The sequence below is a fragment of the Ranitomeya imitator genome, chromosome 5, assembly GCF_032444005.1.
Source record: "Ranitomeya imitator isolate aRanImi1 chromosome 5, aRanImi1.pri, whole genome shotgun sequence".
NCBI lineage: Eukaryota > Metazoa > Chordata > Amphibia > Anura > Dendrobatidae > Ranitomeya > Ranitomeya imitator.
Genome location: NC_091286.1, coordinates 6,009,404 through 6,034,048, shown reverse-complemented (window position 1 = coordinate 6,034,048; position 24,645 = coordinate 6,009,404). Strand labels below are relative to the sequence as shown.

The following is a 24,645-nucleotide window of genomic DNA, read 5'->3' as shown; positions in this document are numbered from 1 at the left end:
TGGGCACCACGCTGGGAGGACTGGGCACCACGCTGGGAGGACTGGGCACCACGCTGGGAGGACTGAGAGCCAAGCTGATTTTGGCTGATACTACTGCCCATGTGTGTGGTGCACCTGGTACACTGTGACGCCCCCTCAGCTGTGTGCTTGGCCCAGCCAGGCTTCATTCCTGCTCTTCTGTCAGTTATCGGAGTTTTAGACTCTGGGAGAAAATCCATCAGGAAGTTGCGGGATCCAACCCGGGTAACCAGGATCCCATCAGATGAGCTTTATACATGGGGTATATGACCCGGGGAGCCGCTGCTGGGGGCCTCAGTCCAGAGATCGGGGGACCCTCGCCGCAGCAGCCAGTACAGGACATAAGGGGTTAACAGGGAAGATGGAAGAAGTTGGTGATGTCATCAGAAAAGACTGCGAGACGTGAATACAGCGGGAGTCTGTAATACCGGGGTGTAATGTGCAATATATAGAGGTTATATCGGGGGAGGTCGGGTGCGCTGTATGATGCCTGTGTGTCTCCAGGGAGGTCGGGTGCGCTGTATGATGCCTGTGTGTCCCCGGGGAGGTCGGGTGCGCTGTATGATGCCTGTGTGTCTCCGGGGAGGTCGGGGTGCGCTGTATGATGCCTGTGTGTCTCCGGGGAGGTGGGGTGCGCTGTATGATGCCTGTGTGTCCCCGAGGAGGTCGGGTGCGCTGTATGATGCCTGTGTGTCTCCGGGGAGGTCGGGGTGCGCTGTATGATGCCTGTGTGTCCCCGGGGAGGTCGGGTGCGCTGTATGATGCCTGTGTGTCCCCGGAGAGGTCGGGTGCGCTGTATGATGCCTGTGTGTCCCCGGGGAGGTCGGGTGCGCTGTATGATGCCTGTGTGTCTCCGGGGAGGTCAGGTGCGCTGTATGATGCCTGTGTGTCCCCGGGGAGGTCGGGTGCGCTGTATGATGCCTGTGTGTCTCCGGGGAGGTCGGGGTGCGCTGTATGATGCCTGTGTGTCCCCGGAGAGGTCGGGTGTGCTGTATGATGCCTGTGTGTCACCGGGGAGGTCGGGGTGCGCTGTATGATGCCTGTGTGTCTCGGGGAGGTCAGGTGCGCTGTATGATGCCTGTGTGTCCCCGGGGAGGTCGGGTGCGCTGTATGATGCCTGTGTGTCTCCAGGGAGGTCGGGGTGCGCTGTATGATGCCTGTGTGTCCCCGGAGAGGTCGGGTGTGCTGTATGATGCCTGTGTGTCCCCGGGGAGGTCGGGTGCGCTGTATGATGCCTGTGTGTCCCCGGGGAGGTCGGGTGCGCTGTATGATGCCTGTGTGTCTCCGGGGAGGTCGGGGTGCGCTGTATGATGCCTGTGTGTCCCCGGGGAGGTCGGGTGCGCTGTATGATGCCTGTGTGTCCCCGGGGAGGTCGGGTGCGCTGTATGATGCCTGTGTGTCTCCGGGGAGGTCGGGGTGCGCTGTATGATGCCTGTGTGTCTCTGGGGAAGTCGGGGTGCGCTGTATGATGCCTGTGTGTCCCCGGGGAGGTCGGGTGCGCTGTATGATGCCTGTGTGTCTCCGGGGAGGTCGGGGTGCGCTGTATGATGCCTGTGTGTCTCCGGGGAGGTCGGGGTGCGCTGTATGATGCCTGTGTGTCCCCGGGGAGGTCGGGGTGCGCTGTATGATGCCTGTGTGTCTCCGGGGAGGTCGGGGTGCGCTGTATGATGCCTGTGTGTCCCCGGGGAGGTCGGGTGCGCTGTATGATGCTTGTGTGTCTCCGGGGAGGTCGGGGTGCGCTGTTTGATGCCTGTGTGTCTCCGGGGAGGTCGGGGTGCGCTGTATGTTTCCTGTGTGTCCCCGGGGAGGTCGGGGTGCGCTGTATGATGCCTGTGTGTCCCCGGGGAGGTCAGGGTGCGCTGTATGATGCCTGTGTGTCCTCGGGGAGGTCGGGGTGCGCTGTATGATGCCTGTGTGTCTCCGGGGAGGTCGGGGTGCGCTGTATGATGCCTGTGTGTCTCCGGGGAGGTCAGGTGCGCTGTATGATGCCTGTGTGTCTCCGGGGAGGTCGGGTGTGCTGTATGATGCCTGTGTGTCCCCGGGGAGATCCGGGGTGCGCTGTATGATGCCTGTGTGTCTCCGGGGAGGTCGGGGTGCGCTGTATGATGCCTGTGTGTCCCCGGGGAGGTCGGGTGCGCTGTATGATGCCTGTGTGTCCCCGGGGAGGTCGGGGTGCGCTGTATGATTCCTGTGTGTCCTCGGGGAGGTCGGGGTGCGCTGTATGATGCCTGTGTGTCCCCGGGGAGGTCGGGTGCGCTGTATGATGCCTGTGTGTCTCCGGGGAGGTCGGGGTGCGCTGTATGATGCCTGTGTGTCCCCGGGGAGGTCGGGTGCGCTGTATGATGCGTGTGTGTCCCCGGGGAGGTCGGGTGCGCTGTATGATGCCTGTGTGTCCCCGGGGAGGTCGGGGTGCGCTGTATGATTCCTGTGTGTCCTCGGGGAGGTCGGGGTGCGCTGTATGATGCCTGTGTGTCCCCGGGGAGGTCGGGGTGCGCTGTATGATGCCTGTGTGTCCCCGGGGAGGTCGGGTGCGCTGTATGATGCATGTGTGTCCTCGGGGAGGTCGGGGTGCGCTGTATGATGCCTGTGTGTCCCCGGGGAGGTCGGGTGCGCTGTATGATGCATGTGTGTCCCCGGGGAGGTCAGGGTGCGCTGTATGATGCCTGTGTGTCCTCGGGGAGGTCGGGGTGCGCTGTATGATGCCTGTGTGTCTCCGGGGAGGTCGGGGTGCGCTGTATGATGCCTGTGTGTCTCCGGGGAGGTCAGGTGCGCTGTATGATGCCTGTGTGTCCCCGGGGAGGTCGGGGTGCGCTGTATGATGCCTGTGTGTCCCCGGGGAGGTCGGGGTGCGCTGTATGATGCCTGTGTGTCCCCGGGGAGGTCGGGGTGCGCTGTATGATTCCTGTGTGTCCCCGGGGAGATCCGGGGTGCGCTGTATGATGCCTGTGTGTCTCCGGGGAGGTCGGGGTGCGCTGTATGATGCCTGTGTGTCCCCGGGGAGGTCGGGTGTGCTGTATGATGCCTGTGTGTCCCCGGGGAGATCCGGGGTGCGCTGTATGATGCCTGTGTGTCTCCGGGGAGGTCGGGGTGCGCTGTATGATGCCTGTGTGTCCCCGGGGAGGTCGGGTGCGCTGTATGATGCCTGTGTGTCCCCGGGGAGGTCGGGGTGCGCTGTATGATTCCTGTGTGTCCTCGGGGAGGTCGGGGTGCGCTGTATGATGCCTGTGTGTCCCCGGGGAGGTCGGGTGCGCTGTATGATGCCTGTGTGTCTCCGGGGAGGTCGGGGTGCGCTGTATGATGCCTGTGTGTCCCCGGGGAGGTCGGGTGCGCTGTATGATGCGTGTGTGTCCCCGGGGAGGTCGGGTGCGCTGTATGATGCCTGTGTGTCCCCGGGGAGGTCGGGGTGCGCTGTATGATTCCTGTGTGTCCTCGGGGAGGTCGGGGTGCGCTGTATGATGCCTGTGTGTCCCCGGGGAGGTCGGGGTGCGCTGTATGATGCCTGTGTGTCCCCGGGGAGGTCGGGTGCGCTGTATGATGCATGTGTGTCCTCGGGGAGGTCGGGGTGCGCTGTATGATGCCTGTGTGTCCCCGGGGAGGTCGGGGTGCGCTGTATGATGCCTGTGTGTCCCCGGGGAGGTCGGGGTGCGCTGTATGATGCCTGTGTGTCCCCGGGGAGGTCGGGGTGCGCTGTATGATTCCTGTGTGTCCTCGGGGAGGTCGGGTGCGCTGTATGATGCATGTTTGTCCTCATGGCGGTCAGGGTGATTATAATATCTATAATGTCTCCTCCTGTTTTGCAGGTTCCGCACACTATGCCGGCTCCGCTCCTGCTGCTCCGCACTGTGCTGCTCCGGGCTCTAGGCTCTCGAGTGGCGGTGTCCGGAGCTCAGCAGCTTCGTCGGGGGGCTCACTGGGCCGGGGGTCGTCTTTCTTTCCTGCTCCGGAGACTCTGGAGGTATCTGACGTCCAACCAGTTCCGAGAAGCTGTGCTCAGCTGTGTCCTGTACCTGCTCAGCCTGGCCAGGAAGGTGAGTGAGGGCCCCGGGGACCAAGGGAGGGGAAGAGACACTGATCCTGCGGCCGAGGAGTCACAGCGCGAACTCTGTACAGGGAATAAGCTAAAATCCTTAACATGATCTGTAGGATCTGCTGCCAGCGGGACCTGTGGGGGCTTACGGGGTCAGGCCCTGTGGGGACATATGGGGTGAGGCCCTGTGGGGACATATGGGGTCTGGCCCTGTGGGGACATATGGGGTGAGGCCCTGTGGGGGCATATGGGGTGAGGCCCTGTGGGGGCATATGGGGTGAGGCCCTGTGGGGACATATGGGGTCAGGCCCTGTGGGGACATATGGGGGTCAGGCCCTGTGGGGACATATGGGGTCAGGCCCTGTGGGGGCATATGGGGTCAGGCCCTGTGGGTACATATGGGGTCAGGCCCTGTGGGGACATATGGGGTCAGGCTCTGTGGGGACATATGGGGTGAGGCCCTACGGGGTCAGGCCCTGTGGGGACATATGGGGTCAGGCTCTGTGGGGACATATGGGGTCAGGCTCTGTGGGGACATATGGGGTGAGGCCCTGTGGGGACATATGGGGTCAGGCCCTGTGGGGACATATGGGGTCAGGCCCTGTGGGGACATATGGGGTCAGGCCCTGTGGGGACATATGGGGTCAGGCCCTGTGGGGACATATGGGGTCAGGCTCTGTGGGGACATATGGGGGTGAGGCCCTGTGGGGACATATGGGGGTGAGGCCCTGTGGGGACATATGGGGGTGAGGCCCTGTGGGGACATATGGGGGTGAGGCCCTGTGGGGACATATGGGGTGAGGCCCTGTGGGGACATATGGGGTGAGGCCCTGTGGGGACATATGGGGTCAGGCCCTGTGGGGACATATGGGGTCAGGCCCTGTGGGGAGGTGTTGGGGCCGCTGGTAGGGGGGTGCAAATGACTCTTGGACCGTCGTGTAGTATTTGGGGGTCATAGATCGTCAGTGAGCCTCCTTCATGTGAGCACAGTAGATGGTGGTTGACACCAGAGAGCAATAGAGTTCTGGGTTCTCATCGTGTACACTCTTTCCTTAGGAGACCACCACGAGCCGCCCGTGACCCCCTAACCAGCAGCAGAGCCTCCGCCATGAGGAAGCCGCAACCATTCACTCTAGGAACGAGGCTGTCTACCCCGAAGTGTCGCAATGTGTCCGTCTCGACCGTGGACGCCTCCAAGTCCAGGCACATCAGCGAGCGCGTGTCTCGTTACTTGGCACAGGCCGCTCCCCCATCGCCTGCCCGGGGGGCCGCTCCCCCATCGCCTGCTCGGGGGGCCGCCCGCAGTCCTGTCGGCTGTGTGACAGATGCGGTATCACTGGTGCGCTCCATCAGTAAGATCGCCCTGTCCAGAGAGGCGGTGGCGCGGGGGAAGGGGACGGTGGACACCTTTCAGCTTCTCGCCAGAACTTCACACAGGAACTGTAATAACAACAACAGCCGTGGACTCGGACCCCCCGGACCCCTCGGACCCCACCCCTCTGATGTCCCAGATGAACTGTCCGGGAGGGATCTGAGAACGATATTCGGTGCAGTGGAGGGTCACAAGACGGCCAAGGTAAGGGAGCTCCCTGAGCCAAGGTCCACCACCAAGATGGCCACCTCTAGCGCAGCACTGGACATTAAGGCTCATACCCATTTGTGCAACAAATGGACGAGTGCAATCTGATTAAACAAAAAACGGATTGCACTCGGACCAATGTTATTCTATGGGTGACATCTCATCTGTGATTTTTCTTTCAGCTGAAATAAAAAATGACATGGGGTCCCCCATAATTAATAATCAGCAAATGCTATGCAGACAGCTGCGGGCTGATATTAATAGCCTAGGAAGGGACCATGGATACTGCTCCCCACGGCTAAAAACACCAGCACTCAGCCGCCCTTAGCCTCTCTCTTCCCACGGCCCTGTAATGGTGGCATATGGAGTAATAAGGGGTTAATGTCACCACTGTATTGTAAGGTGACATCAAGCCTGGTTAGTAATAGAGAGTTGTCAATAAAACACCTATGCATTACTAATCCTATAGTTGGTAAAGGGTTAAATAAAGACAGCCAGAATAAAGTATTTTAATGAAATAAAACACTGAACACTTTGTCCATTTTATTGTTCTCCTAATCCATGCGACGCCCTCGATCTCCTGTAATAAAGAAAAAATAACAAACCAGCAATATACCCATACCTGTCCGGCGTACAGTCAGTCCCACGCTGTAATCCGTATCTAGGGGAATGTAAAGTTTACAACCAGGAGCGCTGCTAATATGACCGTCCCGGCTGTAAACTACTGGGGAATGAATGAGAAGCTGCCGGCGGCAGCATCAGTAACTAGTGCGGACATCACGGATGCTGCGCTCCCACACAACCTGACCGACGGTGAACTCTTCAGCGTAAGAAAATGAACTGGCATTTTCCCACGCTACAGAGGTCATCCCAGTTTCAGGCTGTGAGGGAGCGCAGCATCCGTGATGTCAGCGCTAGTCAGCGAGTCTGCGCCGGCAGCTTCTCATTCCCCAGTAGTTTACAGCCGGGACGGTCACATTAGCAGCGCTCCTGGTTGTAAACTGTACATTCCCCTAGATACGGATTACAGCGTGGGACTGACTGTACGCCGGACAGTTATGGGTATATTGCTGGTTTGTTATTTTTTCTTTATTACAGGAGATCGAGGGCGTCGCATGGATTAGGAGAACCGGTCAAACGGTGTTCAGTGTTTTATTTCATTAAAATACTTTTATTCTGCCTGTGACTTTATTTAACCCTTTACCAACTATCAGCCTGCAGTTGTCTGCATAGCATTGCTAGTTATTAATTATGGGGGACTGTACGTCTTTTTTTTTTTTTTTTTGAGAGGGGGGTCTCCCATTTTAATAGCCAGTAAAGGCTGATTATTATTTATAGTCTGGGAAGCTCCATGGGTATTACCCCCTTCCCAGGCTATAAACATTGGTCCCCATTGGTCGCCGACTTTCCCTCTGCTGGTTTAGAAAATTGCATGGGAGCCCTCACCGTTTTTTTCCAATAATCGTTTATTAATTGAATCCATGTCCAGTAATTTGCACACACACTGTACTAATTGTATTTGTCACTGACATCTATATATATCTACCTATTCTATGTGTATTCACTGTATGGAATCCATCTCTCCTATCCTGTCGGCTCCTGCTGTGATTCTACTGTACGTGGCTGCTGAATTACCGACTTCTTCTATCTCTATGTAATATATATAATCTCTGTAATCTATGTATCTATTCTATCCTATTAAAACGTATTCTATACTGTACGCGCAGATCATTTGCCGGCTTTTAATCTGTTTATCTGTCTAATATTTATATATTGATATATTGAAGAATATTTGGCTGTACAGTTGTATGTTACAGTGTGAATTTACATACATAGAACTGCGCTATATACAAGATCATGGTAAATCGCACTGCACTCACATTGCCTCATCCGTTGTTTCCTCACATATGGGTATGAGCCGGGAACGGAAACATTGTATCCGGAAGCTGTGATACATTGTTACCTCTCCGGGGTCACGCCCAGAATCAGGGACCATCGGGGGTGATCTGATAGCAGGGTCCCCCTAACCATGAGAAGTAACTGCCCACTACATCTGGACAGGGGCTTCACACACTGCTGGGCCATTACATCAAGCCTATCCTCAAAAGCAGAATGGTGACCGCAGCTCTGGAGGTGACTGGAGGATAAGACACGATGTAACGGCAGAATAGCGAGTGCAGCTCTGGAGGTGACTGGAGGATAAGACATGATGTAACGACAGAATAGCGAGTGCAGCTCTGGAGGTGACTGGAGGTTAAGACACGATGTAACAGCAGAATAGTGAGTGCAGCTCTGGAGGTGACTGGAGGATAAGACACGATGTAACAGCAGAATAGTGAGTGCAGCTCTGGAGGTGACTGGAGGATAAGACACGATATAGCAGCAGAATGGTGACGACAGCTCTGGAGGTGACTGGAGGATAAGATCTGATGTAACCATAGAATAGTGACTGCAGCTCTGGAGGTGAATGGAGAATAAGACACGATGTAACAGCAGAATAGTGAGTGCAGCTCTGGAGGTGACTGGAGGATAAGACACGATGTAACAGCAGAATAGTGAGTGCAGCTCTGGAGGTGACTGGAGGGTAAGACATGGTGTAAGTTTGGGGTGCATATATGATCTGGGGCTCTGCTCTAGTCACACACCAGTCTGTCGTCCGTGGTTGGGGTGAGGGTTGGAATCTCACTGATGGAGCAGATGATTCCTGGCGTCTGGGGCTCGTTTCTGGGGTGTCGGTCAGTGAGGATGGTCTGGTGTCTTGCAGGATGATGATGGTGAGGAGACGTCTGCTCGGAGCCTCCTTATCGAGCCCCCCGACCCCGCGCAGCTCCTCCAGGAGATCCAGCAGGTATGATGGCGGCTGCAGGAGGCCGAGCTTCAGATTGTGAGCTCTTGGGCCAATTGCTGCAGAGCCGGAGCGGTGTGTACAGCTGATATGGGGGGGACCCCGCTATACTCAGGGGGTCTGTTACTATGGATCAGTCTGCAGTCACTGGATACAACTGTAACAAACCTTCAGCTGTGAGAAGCCATGCTGCGGAGATGGCCGTACATCATCAAGCACAATGCGGAGCGTCGGATGCAGTGGTGTAAGGCGGCCACCTCTGGACTCTGGAGGAGGACGGATCGCACCTCTGTCTGATGGTCCTTTCCTCCTGGTGGCTCCCAGAGCAGGTGGTCCATACAGACGGGGGGTCGGTAAAGCTCCTGGAGGTGGACGATGAGGGGGCACATACGTTCCCCTGTGCAGAGCGTCAGTAATAGACGCTGCATATTCTGGTGTTCGATGCCTTCATACGTCTTATCTTCCACAGGCGGAGAGCTGGGCACGATGTAAATGGCAGGACCTGAGTGATGGGGGCGACACCGGCCCCCCAACCCTAATAACGAGAGACATCCCGGCCTTTGAGAGCAAAGTGAAGAAGCTGAGCCAGGTGCGTGCATGAGACCCCCCGATGGCGCCGTGGACCCCCGCTATGTCATTGTATCATTATAGCAAGAGGGGACCGTGGATTCTGCAGATTCCCCATCAGTACGGGGGTCTCGCCTGTGACCCCACAAGTCGCCACTTTCTTTGGGTCCTTAGTTTCAGTGTTGAGGAGAGAATGTATAAGTTATACCGCGCGGGTCCATATATACTAAGCCTTCTGAAAGTCTTCACGTCCCATGACATTTTTCCACCATAAATGTATCTTATTGGGATTTCCTGTGATACAAACACAAAGTAACAAGGAAATGGTACGGGGTGTACTAATTTATTGTAAAACTATAAATCTGAGCATTGTTCTGTGTTTTTGTGTTCACTCCCTGTAGTCTGTTGCCCCTAAATTACTTCCTGAGTGAGATTACTACCAGTTGGTAGTAATCTTATTCGGTTTTGACAGAAGTGGCACAATTTCTGGGGATACCAGCAGCTAGGGGTTTTTTCATTCCCACTCACCTAGTGGGTACTAGTGGTGAGCGCCAGTGTTATTTGTGTACCAATTTACATCCTGAGTGACCAATCGCCCCAGAAGTCGCATCATTAGTGGATTGTGTCCCCTGGGGGTGATTTCTCCTCAGTATAACGACAGCTATTCTGTGACGGCCTCAGAAACCAAGGAGCCCACCAGACAGGTCAAGGATAAAGTGGAGGAGAGAAGGAAAGCAGGGCTAGGTTATAAAAATAAAACCCCAAGCTCTAAAGACTACGCAGACCGCTGTGCAATCCATCATCACAAAATGGAGGGAGCTTGGCACAACCACAAACCTCCCGAGACCTGGCCGACCATCTAACCTGACATCCCAACCAAGGAGAGCACTAATGAGAGAAGCAGCCGAGAGGCCGATGGTCACTGAAGGAGCCATGGAGATGCACAGCTCAGGGGAGAATCTGTCCACAGGAAAAATACTAGTCGTTCACTCCACAAATCTGCCCTTTATGGAACAGAGGCAAGAAGAAAGACATGGTGGAAGCCATAGGAAGTCCCATGTAGGAGACACAGCGAGCATATGGAGGACGGGGCTCTGGTCAGAAGACACCAAAGGAGAACATTATTGGGCTAAATACAAAACATTACGTGACCCCCAAAAGACTGCAGAGACAGGTGGGGAGACAGACCTCAAAAGACTTCAGAGAAAGGAGAGAGAGACACTGGTAGGGATGATAAAGGTATCCTCCCCGTGAACCGTGACACTCACACCAATTTGTCATGAACTGGGGTTGTTTGGTTTCGCTGGTTCTTTCTGAAGGGGATTTATCTATATCCCACTTCCTAGTTCCGGTTTGGAACTGGCAGCTCTCTGGCACCCCCCTTACCCTCAAGTCAGACACGGTACTGCACCTAGGGTAATTAGTCGCCAGAAAGACTGCCTTACTTTGTACTGGCTAATGGGCACACTGCAGTGAGGGCGATATAACTACTCCCACTCAGGCAGGAACAATAATTATCAACGCTGTCCATCGCTACAAAGCCTCCCAAGCGCACAGGACAAATTCCGCTGCCACCAGCTCTGATTTCTTAATAACGGGTCTGGAGCTCACCCAAATTAGTAGCGTAATTCACCTCCGAGGACAGTATGTTATAGAGCAAGGAGAGACAAAGCTAGCAATTTTATATTTTACTCCAAAAAGTAGGCAGTGTTTACAGAAGTATACAAGACATTATAAAGAAAAGTATCTTATGTACAATACAATTACAAATAAAGTGGGATTAAAGTTGAAAAAACACATAGCGTTCAGATCATTTCATCTCCTGGTTGCCCATGTGCTCAGGAGACACATCAAGATGCATATCACACATCTGTATAGCAGCTAGACCCCAGACAAAAGACTCTGGAAGACTGCTGCCTCACTCAGGGCTGAATCCTCCCCTTTCTTAGAGCTGTGACCGACCATTTTTATACATAGCTCGCTGGATGAACCTCGAACACGACACCAATGATCAGGATGTGCACCACGTCAGAGGGAATCTTTTAAGTGTAAACACGGTGTAGTTACATGACCCGCTTATGGAGAAATCCGCTCCTTGCACTCATTGGTTTTAGCTCCTAGCGATTTCCGTGAGTTATAGATCTCTCGATGGACATCTGGAATATGTAATCCTTATATCTCTTGCCCAGATCGGTGCCAATATGTATAACTTTAAAAGAACAATAGAATCCCATGCTTTCTGTACCAGTTTTGGCTGGTATTCGGTGGGAGGGGGAATGAGGAGTTTAAGGAGACCTGCTTTTGCAACTCAAAGCCATAAAAATTCTTGAAGGAGGGGGAAATGAGGGGTTTAGGATTACACACACGCAGGCTCAGGAAACTGCAGCTGAGGGCCCTGTATGTGTAATTGAAGTAGTCAGAACTTCTTCCTATTTCCTGACACAGACCCCAAAAGACTGCAGAGAAAGGTGGTCCTACAAAATATTGACTCAGGGGATGAATACTAATTCACGGCACAATTGTCATCTCTATAGTTTTACAATAATTAGTACACCCTGTATCATTTCCTTGTTACTTTGTGTCAGAGAAAATCCCAATAAGATAGATTTATGTTTGTTGCTGTAATGTGGTAAAGTCCATGGGGTGTGAAGACTTTTTCAGGTGTTTACATAGCTATATATATTCCTACACTCCTCCCCTTATTGTATAATGGCACGGCCTTCTCACTCATTACATGGCTTCCGGTCTCTGGGAACCATCACTGTCATCATCCTTGTTGCAGATGGCGGACCACATGTGCAGAACTCGTCCTCCTGCGGCGGCCGCCGTCCACTCCCGGCTCCAGGCTCTGAAGGATCAATGGCTACTGCTTAAGGAGGCCGCCACCAATCAGAGTTGCGAGGTGGACGGGGCTAGCGTTCTGCAGGAGTTTAATAAGAAGGCAGATGAGCTGGAGATGTGGATGAGGCAGCAGGTGAGATCACGGGACTGGCTCCTGCCCAGGGTGTGGCAGTGAAGTGTGTGGCCGCAGCATTGCCCATGTGGTCGGGGAGTCACCGCTATGTGTGTGGCCCCAGCATTGCCCGTGTGGTCGGGAAGTTGCCACTATGTGTGTGGCTGCAGCATTGCCCGTGTGGTCGGGGAGTCACTGCTATGTGTGTGGCCGCAGCATTGCCCATGTGGTCGGGGAGTCACCGCTATGTGTGTGGCCCCAGCATTGCCCGTGTGGTCGGGGAGTCACTGCTATGTGTGTGGCCACAGCATTGCCCGTGTGGTCGGGGAGTCACTGCGATGTGTGTGGCCACAGCATTGCCCGTGTGGTCGGGAAGTTGCCACTATGTGTGTGGCTGCAGCATTGCCCGTGTGGTCGGAGAGTCACCGCGATGTGTGTGGCCGCAGGATTGCCCATGTGGTCGGGGAGTCACTGCGGTGAGTGGCTGCAGCATTGCCCGTGTGGCCGGGAGTAACCGCGATGTGTGTGGCCGGGAGTTACCGCGATGTGTGTGGCCGCAGCATTGCCTGTGTGGTCGGGGAGTCACCAAGATGTGTGTGGCCACAGCATTGCCCGTGTGGTCGGAGAGTCACTGCGGTGTGTGGCCACAGCATTGCCCGTGTGGTCGGAGAGTCACTGCGGTGTGTGGCCGCAGTGTTGCCCGTGTGGTCGGAGAGTCACCGTGATGTGTGTGGCCGCAGCATTGCCTGTGTGGTCGGGGAGTCACTGCGGTGTGTGGCCGCAGCATTGCCCGTGTGGCTGGGAGTCACTGCGGTGTGTGGCCGCAGCATTGCCCGTGTGGTCGGAGAGTCACTGCGGTGTGTGGCCGCATCATTGCCCGTGTGGTCGGAGAGTCACTGCGGTGTGTGGCCGCAGCATTGCCCGTGTGGCTGGGAGTCACTGCGGTGTGTGGCCGCAGCATTGCCCGTGTGGTCGGAGAGTCACTGCGGTGTGTGGCCGCAGCATTGCCCTTGTGGCTGGGAGTCACTGCGGTGTGTGGCCGCAGCATTGCCCGTGTGGTCGGAGAGTCACTGCGGTGTGTGGCCGCAGCATTGCCCGTGTGGTTGGAGTGTCACTGCGGTGTGTGGCCGCAGCATTGCCCGTGTGGCTGGGAGTCACTGCGGTGTGTGGCCGCAGCATTGCCCGTGTGGTCAGAGAGTCACTGCGGTGTGTGGCCGCATCATTGCCTGGACAATGGTGGAAAGGAGGGCGCGCCCCATCCGAGGGCCGGAGTTGCACACCGTATTGGTTCCGGTCCATCCCGTGATATGTATACATATACGCTGTCTCTGCAGGAGGAGGCCCCCCCTCTCCGTGTCCTCCTGGACCAGAACCTGGACGAGGTGCAAGTAAGCCGCAAAATGCGGGATCTGAGGCAGGTGAGAAAAGGGCGGCAGAAACAATGGCGGCATGTTCTGCACCGCGCCCTAATAGAAGTGACTGCTGCAGGGTCCCCTCCCCAGACAAGTGCTCCCCCCGGGATCAGGCTCCCCTCCGCAGACAAGTACTCACCGGGGTCAGGGTCCCCTCCCCAGACAAGTGCTCCCCTCCCCGGGGTCAGGCTCCCCTCCCCAGACATGTGCTCCCCCCGGGGTCAGGCTCCCCTCCCCAGACAAGTTCCCCCCCCCCCCCCCCCCGGGGTCAACGTTGGAGTCAGTGCCCCCTGGGTCATCCATCCTCTGTGTGCAGATTGTGTCCACTCTTGTTGCAGTTTCCTCTGTGGGTGGTCTTCTCTCCACCTTCGGTCCTTGTGCTGAGCCTGCTGGTCAGTTACCCTGTGTTTGGGGGGATGGGACCCTTTGATAAGGTTAGGATATCAGTAACGGTGTGTGCGCTTCCCTTCCAGGAGCAGACCCATTACTGCCGTCTGCAGGAGAGCGTCAGCATCGTGGCCCGTAGGCTGGAGAAGCGGGGGCGGCCGGAGAGCAAGACAGCATTGGCCCGCCACAAGCACCTCAGCCGCATGTACGTGCCGCCGGCTCCTCCATCACTGGGCCGTGCAGCTCCGCTCAGTCAGCGGACAGTGTGCTCGGTCTGGTCTCCTATCGTTATCGGACAGTTGTCAGTCGTGTTGGTTGTCAGGTCGTTCCCCACCTGGTCTTCCCCGATGTCAGGATGTATAGTGGCGGCCATACTGGTTCTCCTCGGCTCTCCCAGTGTAGAGATGTCAGGGCTCACGTGGTTTTTACTCCTGTGGTTTCTGTGCTGAGAGCAGCCATTCCCCGTCGGCCGTCCGCCCTCTCCCCGTCGGCCGTCACCGCTCCCCCCGTCGGCCGTCACCGCTCTCCCCGTCGGCCGTCACCGCTCTCCCCGTCTGCCGTCACCGCTCTCCCCGTCTGCCGTCCGCCCTCTCCCCGTCTGCCGTCCGCCCTCTCCCCGTCGGCCGTCACCGCTCCCCCCCGTCGGCCGTCACCGCTCTCCCCGTCGGCCGTCACCGCTCTCCCCGTCGGCCGTCACCGCTCTCCCCATCGGCCGTCACCGCTCTCCCCATCTGCCGTTTCGCCCTCTCTCCGTCTGCCGTTTCGCCCTCTCTCCGTCTGCCGTTTCGCCCTCTCCCCGTCGGCCGTCCGCCCTCGCCGACCACCTCCAGTCTCCTCATTGACCTGTTTCCTGTCCTGACAGGTGGCTGTGTCTTCAGACCTCACTCCATGAACACGAGCATAGTCTGCAGCTGGCGCTGGAGGCGGCGTCACTGTGGCGTCAGATGGACGCCATCCTGCGAGCCATGGAGGAGAAGGTGAGCGATGGGGAGCAGCCTCTGCCGTCACGGCCTCCATCATGCCTGCCTCTTGGCTTACCTTCTCGTATGAAAATTGCATGTCCGGGGGGGCGGCGGTGTGGGTCACATCTGGGGGGGGTGGCGTGGGCCATGTCTGGGGAAGCGGCGTGGGCCATGTCTGGGGGGGGGGTGGGGGCGGGGAGCCACGTCTGGGGGGGGCCACATCTGGGGGGGTGGCGTGGGCCACGTCTGGGGGGGGGCGGGGAGCCACGTCTGGGGGGGGCCACATCTGGGGGGGTGGCGTGGGCCACGTCTGGGGAGGGTGGCGTGGGCCACGTCTGGGGCTGGTGGCGTGGGCCACGTCTGGGGGGACGGCATGGGCCACGTCTGGGGGGGCGGCGTGGGCCACGTCTTGGGGGGCGGCGTGGGCCACGTCTGGGGGTGGTGGCGTGGGCCACGTCTGGGGGGCGGTGTGAGCCATGTCTGGGGGGCCACGTCTGGGGGGCGGCGTGGGCCACATTTGGGGGAGCAGCGTGGGCCACGTGTGGGGGCGGCATGGGCCACGTCTGGGGGGGCGGGGGAGCCACGTCTGGGGGGGCCACGTCTGAGGGGCGGCGTGGGCCACATATGAGGGGGCGGCGTGGGCCACGTCTGGGGGCGGCGTGGGCCACATATGAGGGGGCGGCATGGGCCCCGTCTGGGGGGTGGCGTGGGCCACGTCTGGAGGGGCGGCGTGGGCCACGTCTGGGGGGGTGCATTCTTCCTGTGGATGGCATGGAGCCGGGTCACTCTTGCTCCCTCTTTCCCCCCAGGGCCGCTGTGTCGGGCAGATGAGCGGAGACGATGGGCGCGGAGATCAGGATCTGAGGGACATTGCCGGCCACATCATGGTGAGGGAGGACTGCGGCCCCCGAGCAGTGGCGCCCCTCGGCGCTGGTTCAGGCATTGATGGCGGCTTTCTCTCCTTTAGATGCTGGATGTGGCCGTATCTCAAGTGTCCAAACTCGACCCGCTGCTGTCATCCCGAGCGCTGCGGCGGCACCAGCAGGTGAAGGAGCGGTGGGCACAGCTGCAGCGCACACTCAGGTAGAGCGCCTGCTCCAACACCGCACTGTGCACGAAGGGTTAATACTGAGCAATGAAAGGTCAAAACTCCCACAGTACCATGCTCCGTTCAGGCACTGCAGCTCCGGAGGTGACTGGAGGATAAGACATGATGTAACAGCAGAATAGTGAGTGCAGCTCTGGAGGTGACTGGAGGATAAGACACAATGTACCAGTAGAATAGTGAGTGCAGCTCTGGCAGGGACTGGAGGACAAGACACAATGTACCAGCAGAATAGTGAGTGCAGCTCTGGAGGTGACTGGAGGATAAGACACAATGTACCAGTAGAATAGTGAGTGCAGCTCTGGAGGTGACTAGTGACTCAGCAGTGTGCCCGGTGAGGGGGATTTCGGCACAGTGGAGCAGGGACTCTGACGCCTCTCGGGACGTTTCTCACGGTCCTTAGAATTAGATCCTGACTCTATAATCTCGTCTCCTAGGACGGGGAGACCCTCCAGACGCCTCGTGCCCCCCAGAGATCCCAGCGACCCTCTGACAGGTGTCACCCCGGAGCAGAGCAGCGTGGGAAACCAAGATCTGGGAGACGGTGGTCCGGCCGCGCAGGTGAGTGATGGGCCGGGGGCAGACGTTCCCTGCACGGCCCCTTGGATAACTGGCGGTGTGTTTTGCAGACATGTGGTGGTCTCCTCTCTCTGCGCTCCCTAGCGGCTCCGAGGAGTCAGGTCCGCACCCGACGTCCGACCGATGCCAAGAGGTACAGAAGGTAGACACATAAGAGGCGCGCTGCCGTATACCGGAGCGTTATAGATCCGTATATTCTTTATATCAGGACAGTGACCGCCGAGCCACAAGCCAATCACAGACCTCAGACCCGTCACCAGACACAAGGACCACCCGAGACCCCAGAGGTGAGAGCCTGAGTCTCCAGCCGCACCGCACACTATTGTATGTGTGGTGTATACTGCCCATCAGCACCTATATATGTTATATACCGCCCCATCAGCTCCTATAGATGTTATATACTGCCCCATCGGCACCTATAGATGCCATATGCCACCCATCAGCACCTATAGATGTTATATACCGCCCCATCAGCTCCTATAGATGTTATATACTGCCCCCATCGGCACCTATAGATGCCATATGCCACCCATCAGCACCTATAGATGTTATACACTGCCCCATCGGCACCTATATATGTTATATACGACCCATCAGCACCTATAGATGTTATATACCGTCCCATTGGCACCTGTAGATGTTATATACCGCCCCCATTGGCACCTATAGATGTTACATATCGCCCCCATCAGCACCTGTAGATGTTATATACCGCCCCATCAGCACCTATAGATGTTACAGTTATATGAAAAAGTTTGGGCACCCCTATTAATCTTAATCTTAATGTTTTATAAAAATTGTTTTTTTTGCAGCAGCTCTTTCAGTTTCATATCTCTAATAACTGTTGGACACAGTAATGTTTCTGCCTTGAAATGAGGTTTATTGTACTAACAGAAAATGTGCAATCTGCATTCAAACTAACTTTGACAGGTGCATAAGTATGGGCACCCTTATCATTTTCTTGTTTTAAATACTCCTACCTACTTTTTACTGACTTACTAAAGCACTTTTTTTGGTTTTCTAACCTCATTGAGCTTTGAACTTCATAGCCAGGTGTATGCAATCATGAGAAAATCTACTTAAAGTGGCCACTTGCAAGTTGTTCTCCTGTTTGAATCTCCTCTGAAGAGTGGCATCTTGGGCTCCTCAAAACAACTGTCTAATGATCTGAAAACAAAGATTATTAATAATAATAATAATAATAATTTTATTTATATAGCGCCAACATATTCCGCAGCGCTTTACAAATTATAGAGGGGACTTGTACAGACAATAGACATTACAGCATAACAGAAATACAGTTCAAAACAGATACCAGGAGGAATGAGGGTCCTGCTGCTCGCAAGCTACAATCTATAGGAAAAGGGGAGACATGAGAGGTGGATGGTGACAATTGCTTTAGTTATTCGGACCGGCCATAGTGTAAGGCTCAGGTGTTCATGTAAAGCTGCATGAACCAGTTAACTGCCTAAGTATGTAGCAGTACAGACACAGAGGGCTAATACTGCATAAAGTGTATGAGAACATGATGCATGAGATGCATGGTGTATGAGAACATGATTATTCAACATAGTTGTTCAGGGGAAGGATACAAAAAGCTGTCTCAGAGATTTAACCTGTTAATTTCCACTGTGAGGAACATAGTAAGGAAATGGAAGAACACAGGTACAGTTCTTGTTAAGGCCAGAAGTGGCAGGCCAAGAAAACCATCAGAAAGGCAGAGAAGAAGAATGGTGAGATCAGTCAAGGACAATCCTCAGACCACCTCCAGAGAGCGGCAGCATCAATTTGCTGCAGATGGTGTCACTATGCATCGGTCAACTATACAACGCACTTTGCACAAGGAGAAGCTGTATGGGAGAGTGATGTGAAAGAAGCCGTTTCTGCAAGCACGCCACAAACAGAGTCGGCTGAGGGATGCAAAAGCACATTTGGAGAAGCCAATTTCTTTTTGGAAGAAGGTCCTGTGGACTGATGAAACCAAGATTGAGTTGTTTGGTCATACAAAAAGGCGTTATGCATGGCGGCCAAAAAACACAGCATTCCAAGAAAAACACTTGCTACCCACAGTAAAATTTGGTGGAGGTTCCATCATGCTTTGGGGCTGTGTGGCCAATGCCGGCACCGGGAATCTTGTTAAAGTTGAGGGACCCATGGATTCTTCTCAGTATCGGCAGATTCTTGACAATAATGTTCATGAATCAGTGACAAAGTTGAAGTTACGCAGGGGATGGATCTTTCTGCAAGACAATGATCCAAAACACCGCTCCAAATCTACTCAGGCATTCATGCAGAGGAACAATTACACTGTTCTGGAATGGCCATCCCAGTCCCCAGACCTGAGTATCATTGAACATCTGTGGGATCATTTGAAGAGGGCTGTCCATGCTCGGCGACCATCAAACTTAACATCCAGGATCCAGGAACTCATTAAAAGCTACAGAAAGCAACTAGAGGCTGTTATTTGTGCAAAAGGATATTAAATATTAATGTCACTTTTCTTGTGGGGTGCCCATACTTATGCACCTGTCAAATTTTGTTTGAATGCAGATTGCACATTTTCTGTTAGTACAATAAACCTCATTTCAAGGCAGAAACATTACTGTGTCCAACAGTTATTAGATATATGAAACTGAAATGGCTGTTGCAAAAAAAACAAACAATTTTTATAAAACATTAAGCTTAAGATTAATAGGGGTGCCCAAACTTTTTCATATAACTGTATAAACCACCCCATGAGCACCTATAGATGATCAGTCCTAGGCCCCCTCCTCTTCTCGTTGTACACTGCCCCTATTGGACAAACAACCAGTAGATTTGGTTTCCAGTACCATCTCTATGCTGACGACACCCAATTATACACCTCTTCTCCTGTTATCACGCCGAACTTTTTAGAAAACACCAGTGATTGTCTTACCGCTGTCTCTATCATCATGTCCTCCCTCTGAAACTGAACCTGTCAAAAACTGAACTCCTCGTGTTCTCTCCCTCTATTAACCCACCTTTGCCTGACATTGCCATCTCCGTGTGGGGTTCCACCATTACTCCAAAGCAACATGCCCGCTGCCTTGGGGTCATCCTTGATTCTGACCTTTCATTCACCCCCCACATCCGATCACTGGCTCGCTCTTCTTACCTGCATCTCAAAAACATTTCTAGAATTCGCCCTTTTCTTACTTTCAACTCTGCAAAAACTCTTAGGCCGGCGTCACACTAGCGTATTGCATCTGATGCGAGAACATCGGATGCAATATGCTAATGACCCTCGGCTCCTGCTCGCAGTCGTGCGTCTGTGTGCTCCGATTCTCTCGCACAGGGAGGATCGGAGCACAGCTGCAGAGGAGGCGGAGAAATGAATTTCTCCATCTCCTCCATTGCTGGGGTCCGCTTATGACGCACAGCATTCGGATGATATCCCAGTGGTGTGCGCTGTCTCACTCGCACCCATAAGCTTATGTGGGTGCGAGTGAGCCGAGAGTTTTCCTCGGTCCGAGACAATCGCAGCATGCTGACCGAGGAAAACGGCCGACAAAAAGTCGGCTGCTGGGAGCGGCCCCATATGTTAACATTGGTCCGAGTGCAATGCGATTTTTTTTTTTTTTTTTTTATCGCATTGCACTCGGCCGTTTTAAACGCCAGTGTGACGCCGGCCTTACTGTTTCACTTATTCATTCTCGTCTGGACTATTGTAACTCTCTACTAATCGGCCTCCCTCTTACCAAACTCTCCCCGCTCCAATCTGTCCTGAATGCTGCAGCCAGGATCATATTCCTCACCAACCGTTACACTGATGCCTCTACCTTGTGCCAGTCATTACACTGGCTACCCATCCACTCCAGAATCCAGTACAAAACTACTACCCTCATCCACAAAGCGCTCCATGGCTCAGCACCACCCTACATCTCCTCTCTGGTCTCAGTCTACCACCCTACCCGTGCCCTCCGCTCCGCTAATGACCTCAGGTTAGCATCCTCAATAATCAGAACCTCCCACTCCCATCTCCAAGACTTTACACGTGCTGCGCCGATTCTTTGGAATGCACTACCTAGGTTAATATGATTAATCCCCACAGTTTTAAGTGTGCACTAAAAACTCATTTGTTCAGATTGGCCTACCGCCTCAACGCATTTTTAGGCCGGCGTCACACTCAGCGTATAAAAATATGGTCCGTAATTTACGGCCGTAATACACAGAAAAGTCCCCAAAATAGTGGTCCGTATCTCCTCCGTAGGCAGGGTGTGTCAGCGTATTTTGCGCATGGCATCCTCCGTATGTAATCCGTATGGCATCCGTACTGTGAGATTTTCTCGCAGACTTGCAAAACCGACATACGGACATACAAGGGATCCATGTGCTCAAAAAATAATAAAAACATAAATACTGTATATATATATATATATATATATATATATATATATATATATATATACTGTATATATATATAATGTCAGTAGACACATATATGTATATATATTAATATTTCATACAGCGCTAGATAGCTTTAAAGCCGGTAATTCAATTGCCGGCTTTTGCTATCTCCTTCCTAAACCCGACATGATATGAGACATGATTACATACAGTAAACCATCTCATATCACCTTTTTTTTTGCATATTCCACACTACTAATGTTAGTAGTGTGTATGTGCAAAATTTGGCCGTTCTAGCTATTAAATTAAAGGGTTAAATGGCGGAAAAATTGGCGTGGGCTCCCACACAATTTTCCCCACCAGAGTAGTAAAGCCAGTGACTGAGGGCAGATATTAATAGCCTGGAGAGGGTCCATGGTTATTGGCCCCCCCTGGATAAAAACATCTGCCCCCAGCCACCCCAGAAAAGGCACATCTGGAAGATGCGCCTATTCTGGCACTTGGCCACTCTCTTCCCACTCCCGTGTAGCGGTGGGATATGGGGTAATGAAGGGTTAATGTCACCTTGCTATTGTAAGGTGACATTAAGCCAAATTAATAATGGAGAGGCGTCAATTATGAAACCTATCCATTATTAATCCAATAGTCTGAAATGGTTAAAAAAACACAAACACATTATTAAAAAGTCTTTTAATGAAATAAAAACACAGGTTGTTTGAATATTTTATTATTCTGGTAATCCACCTGAAGACCCTCACTCTGTGACAAAGAAAAAATAATAAACCAACAATATACATACCTTCCGATGATCTGTCACGTCCCACGATGTAAATCCATCTGAAGGGGTTAAAATATTTTACAGCCAGGAGCTCTGCTATAATGCAGCTGTGCTCCTGACTGTAAAACCCCAGCGAATGAATGGAAACTAGGTCAATGACCTGTAGTTACCTTCATTCGCGGTGAGGCGCCCTCTGCTGGGATGTCCTTCGAGCGTGGGAAAAAAAACAGAAAAGTTCCCAGGCTCGAGTTCATATGAGGACATCCAGCAGAGGGCGCCTCACCGCGAATGAAGGTAACTACAGGTCATTGACCTAGTTTCCATTCATTCGCTGGGGTTTTACAGTCAGGAGCATAGCTGCATTATAGCAGAGCTCCTGGCTGTTAAAAAATTAACCCCTTCAGATGGATTTACAACGTGGGACATTACAGATCCTCGGAAGGTATGGGATATTGTTGGTTTATTATTTTTTCTTTGTCACAGAACGAGGGTCTTCAGCCAGTGGATTGAGCGTACAATAAAATATTACAACAAACGGTGTGTTTATTTCATTAAATTACTTTTTAATAATGTGTGTGTGTTTTATTAACCATTTCGTACTATTGGATTAATAATGGATAGGTGTCATAATTGACGCCTCTCCATTATTAATCTGGCTTAATGTCACCTTACAATAGCAAGGTGACATTAACCCTTCATTACCCCATATCCCACCGCTACACGGGAGTGGGAAGAGAGTGGCCAAGTGCCAGAATAGGTGCATCTTCCAGATCTGCCTTTTCTGGGGTGGCTGGGGGTAGATGTTTTTAGCCAGGGAGGGGGGGCAATAACCGTGGACCCTCTCCAGGCTATTAATATCTGCCCTCAGTCACTGGCTTTACCACTCTGGCGGAGAAAATTGCGCGGGAGCCCACGCCAATTTTTTTCCGCCATTTAACCCTTAAATTTAATAGCTAGAATGGCCAAATTTTGCATAGACACACTACTAACATTAGTCGTGTGGAATATGCAAAAAAAATGGTGATATGAGATGGTTTACTGTATGTAACCATGTCTCATATCATGTCGGGTTTAGGAAGGAGAAAGCAAAAGCCGGTAATTGAATTACAGGCTTTTTGCTATACCGCGCTGGATGAAATGTTAATATATATACATATATGTGTCTCACTGACTATATATATATATATATATATATATATATATATATACACCTATTCTATGTGTACACATTTATTCTACCTATTCTATTCTAACCTGTCAGTGTGATTTTACTGTACACCGCTGCGTATTTCTCGCAAGTCACACTGCTGGTCCGTGTGTAATCCGTATTTTTCTGGCTTCCATAGACTTTCATTAGCGATTTTTTTTTTTTTTTTTTGCGCAATACGGTGACAAACGCAGCATGCTGCGATTTTCTACGGCCGTAGAAAGCCGTATAATACGGATCAGTAAAATACGGCAGATATGAGCAGGGGCATAGAGAATAATTGGGCCGTGTGTAATGCGTGTTTTGCGGACGTATTTTATGCGCTCGTACGTCCGTAAAACTCGCTAGTGTGACGCCGGCCTTAACCTAACTATCCCTGTGTGTCTGATTCACAAAACTTACACCATAATCAGGTTCCTCGCATCATGTTCTCATACACTTTATGCAGTATTAGCCCTCTGTGTCTGTACTGCTACATACTTAGGCAGGTAACTGGTTCATGCAGCTTTACATGAACACCTGAGCCTTACACTATGGCCGGTCCGAATAACTAAAGCAATTGTTACCATCCACCTCTCGTGTCTCCCCTTTTCCCCATAGTTTGTAGCTTGCGAGCAGCAGGGCCCTCACTCCTCCTGGTATCTGTTTTGAACTGTATTTCTGTTATGCTGTAATGTCTATTGTCTGTACAAGTCCCCTCTATAATTTGTAAAGTGCTGCGGAATATGTTGGCGCTATATAAATAAAAATTATTATTATTATTATATATACCGCCCCATCCGCACCTGTAGATGTTATATACACCGACCATCAGCACCTATAGATATTATATACCGTCCCATCATAGCCTATAGATATTATATACCGTCCCATCGGTACCTATGGATATTATATACCACCCCATCATAGCCTATAGATATTATATACCGCCCCATCATAGCCTATAGATATTATATACCGTCCCATCATAGCCTATAGATATTATATACCGTCCCATCGGTACCTATAGATATTATATACCACCCCATCATAGCCTATAGATATTATATACCGCCCCATCATAGCCTATAGATATTATATACCGTCCCATCGGTACCTATAGATATTATATACCACCCCATCATAGCCTATAGATATTATATACCGCCCCATCATAGCCTATAGATATTACATACTGCTCCATCATAGCCTATAGAAATTACATACCGCTCCATCATAACCTATAGATATTATATACCGCCCCATCATAGCCTGTAGATATTATATACCGCCCCATCATAGCCTGTAGATATTATATACTGCCCCATCATAGCCTATAGATATTATATACCGCCCCATCATAACCTATGGATATTATATACCGCCCCATCATAGCCTATGGATATTATATACCGCCCCATCATAGCCTATGGACATTATATACCGCCCCATCATAACCTATGGATATTATATACCGCCCCATCATAACCTATGGATATTATATACCGCCCCATCATAACCTATGGATATTATATACCGCCCCATCATAACCTATGGATATTATATACCGCCCCATCATAGCCTATAGATATTATATACCGCCCCATCATAACCTATGGATATTATATACCGCCCCATCATAACCTATGGATATTATATACCGCCCCATCATAACCTATGGATATTATATACCGCCCTAAACATATACAGCTCTGGCAAGAATGAAGAGACCACTGCAGAATGTTCAGTTTGTCTGATTTTTCTCTTTATATTTTTTAGTATAATGTAAATTGTTCTTTTATTTATAAACTATTGACAACATCTCTCCGAATTTCCAAGCAATTCATTTTCTCAAAATGAGAAATGGTCAAAATAACAA

General features: G+C 52.4%; 1 protein-coding gene across 1 annotated transcript in view; it reads left to right on the top strand.

Annotated features, from left to right (window-relative positions):
• The window catches only part of LOC138681047 (uncharacterized), a 75,564-nt gene that overhangs the window by 2,379 nt on the left and 48,540 nt on the right, over positions 1-24,645 (top strand). Inside the window, exons 2-14 of the mRNA XM_069768259.1 lie at positions 3,819-4,046; positions 5,102-5,621; positions 8,389-8,472; positions 8,939-9,058; positions 11,819-12,010; positions 13,324-13,407; positions 13,875-13,993; positions 14,651-14,765; positions 15,560-15,637; positions 15,718-15,833; positions 16,293-16,416; positions 16,485-16,567; positions 16,643-16,721. Coding sequence (XP_069624360.1) covers positions 5,154-5,621; positions 8,389-8,472; positions 8,939-9,058; positions 11,819-12,010; positions 13,324-13,407; positions 13,875-13,993; positions 14,651-14,765; positions 15,560-15,637; positions 15,718-15,833; positions 16,293-16,416; positions 16,485-16,567; positions 16,643-16,721 — 1,662 coding nt within the window. The 5' untranslated portion in view covers positions 3,819-4,046; positions 5,102-5,153. The remainder of the gene's footprint in view (positions 1-3,818; positions 4,047-5,101; positions 5,622-8,388; positions 8,473-8,938; positions 9,059-11,818; positions 12,011-13,323; positions 13,408-13,874; positions 13,994-14,650; positions 14,766-15,559; positions 15,638-15,717; positions 15,834-16,292; positions 16,417-16,484; positions 16,568-16,642; positions 16,722-24,645) is intronic.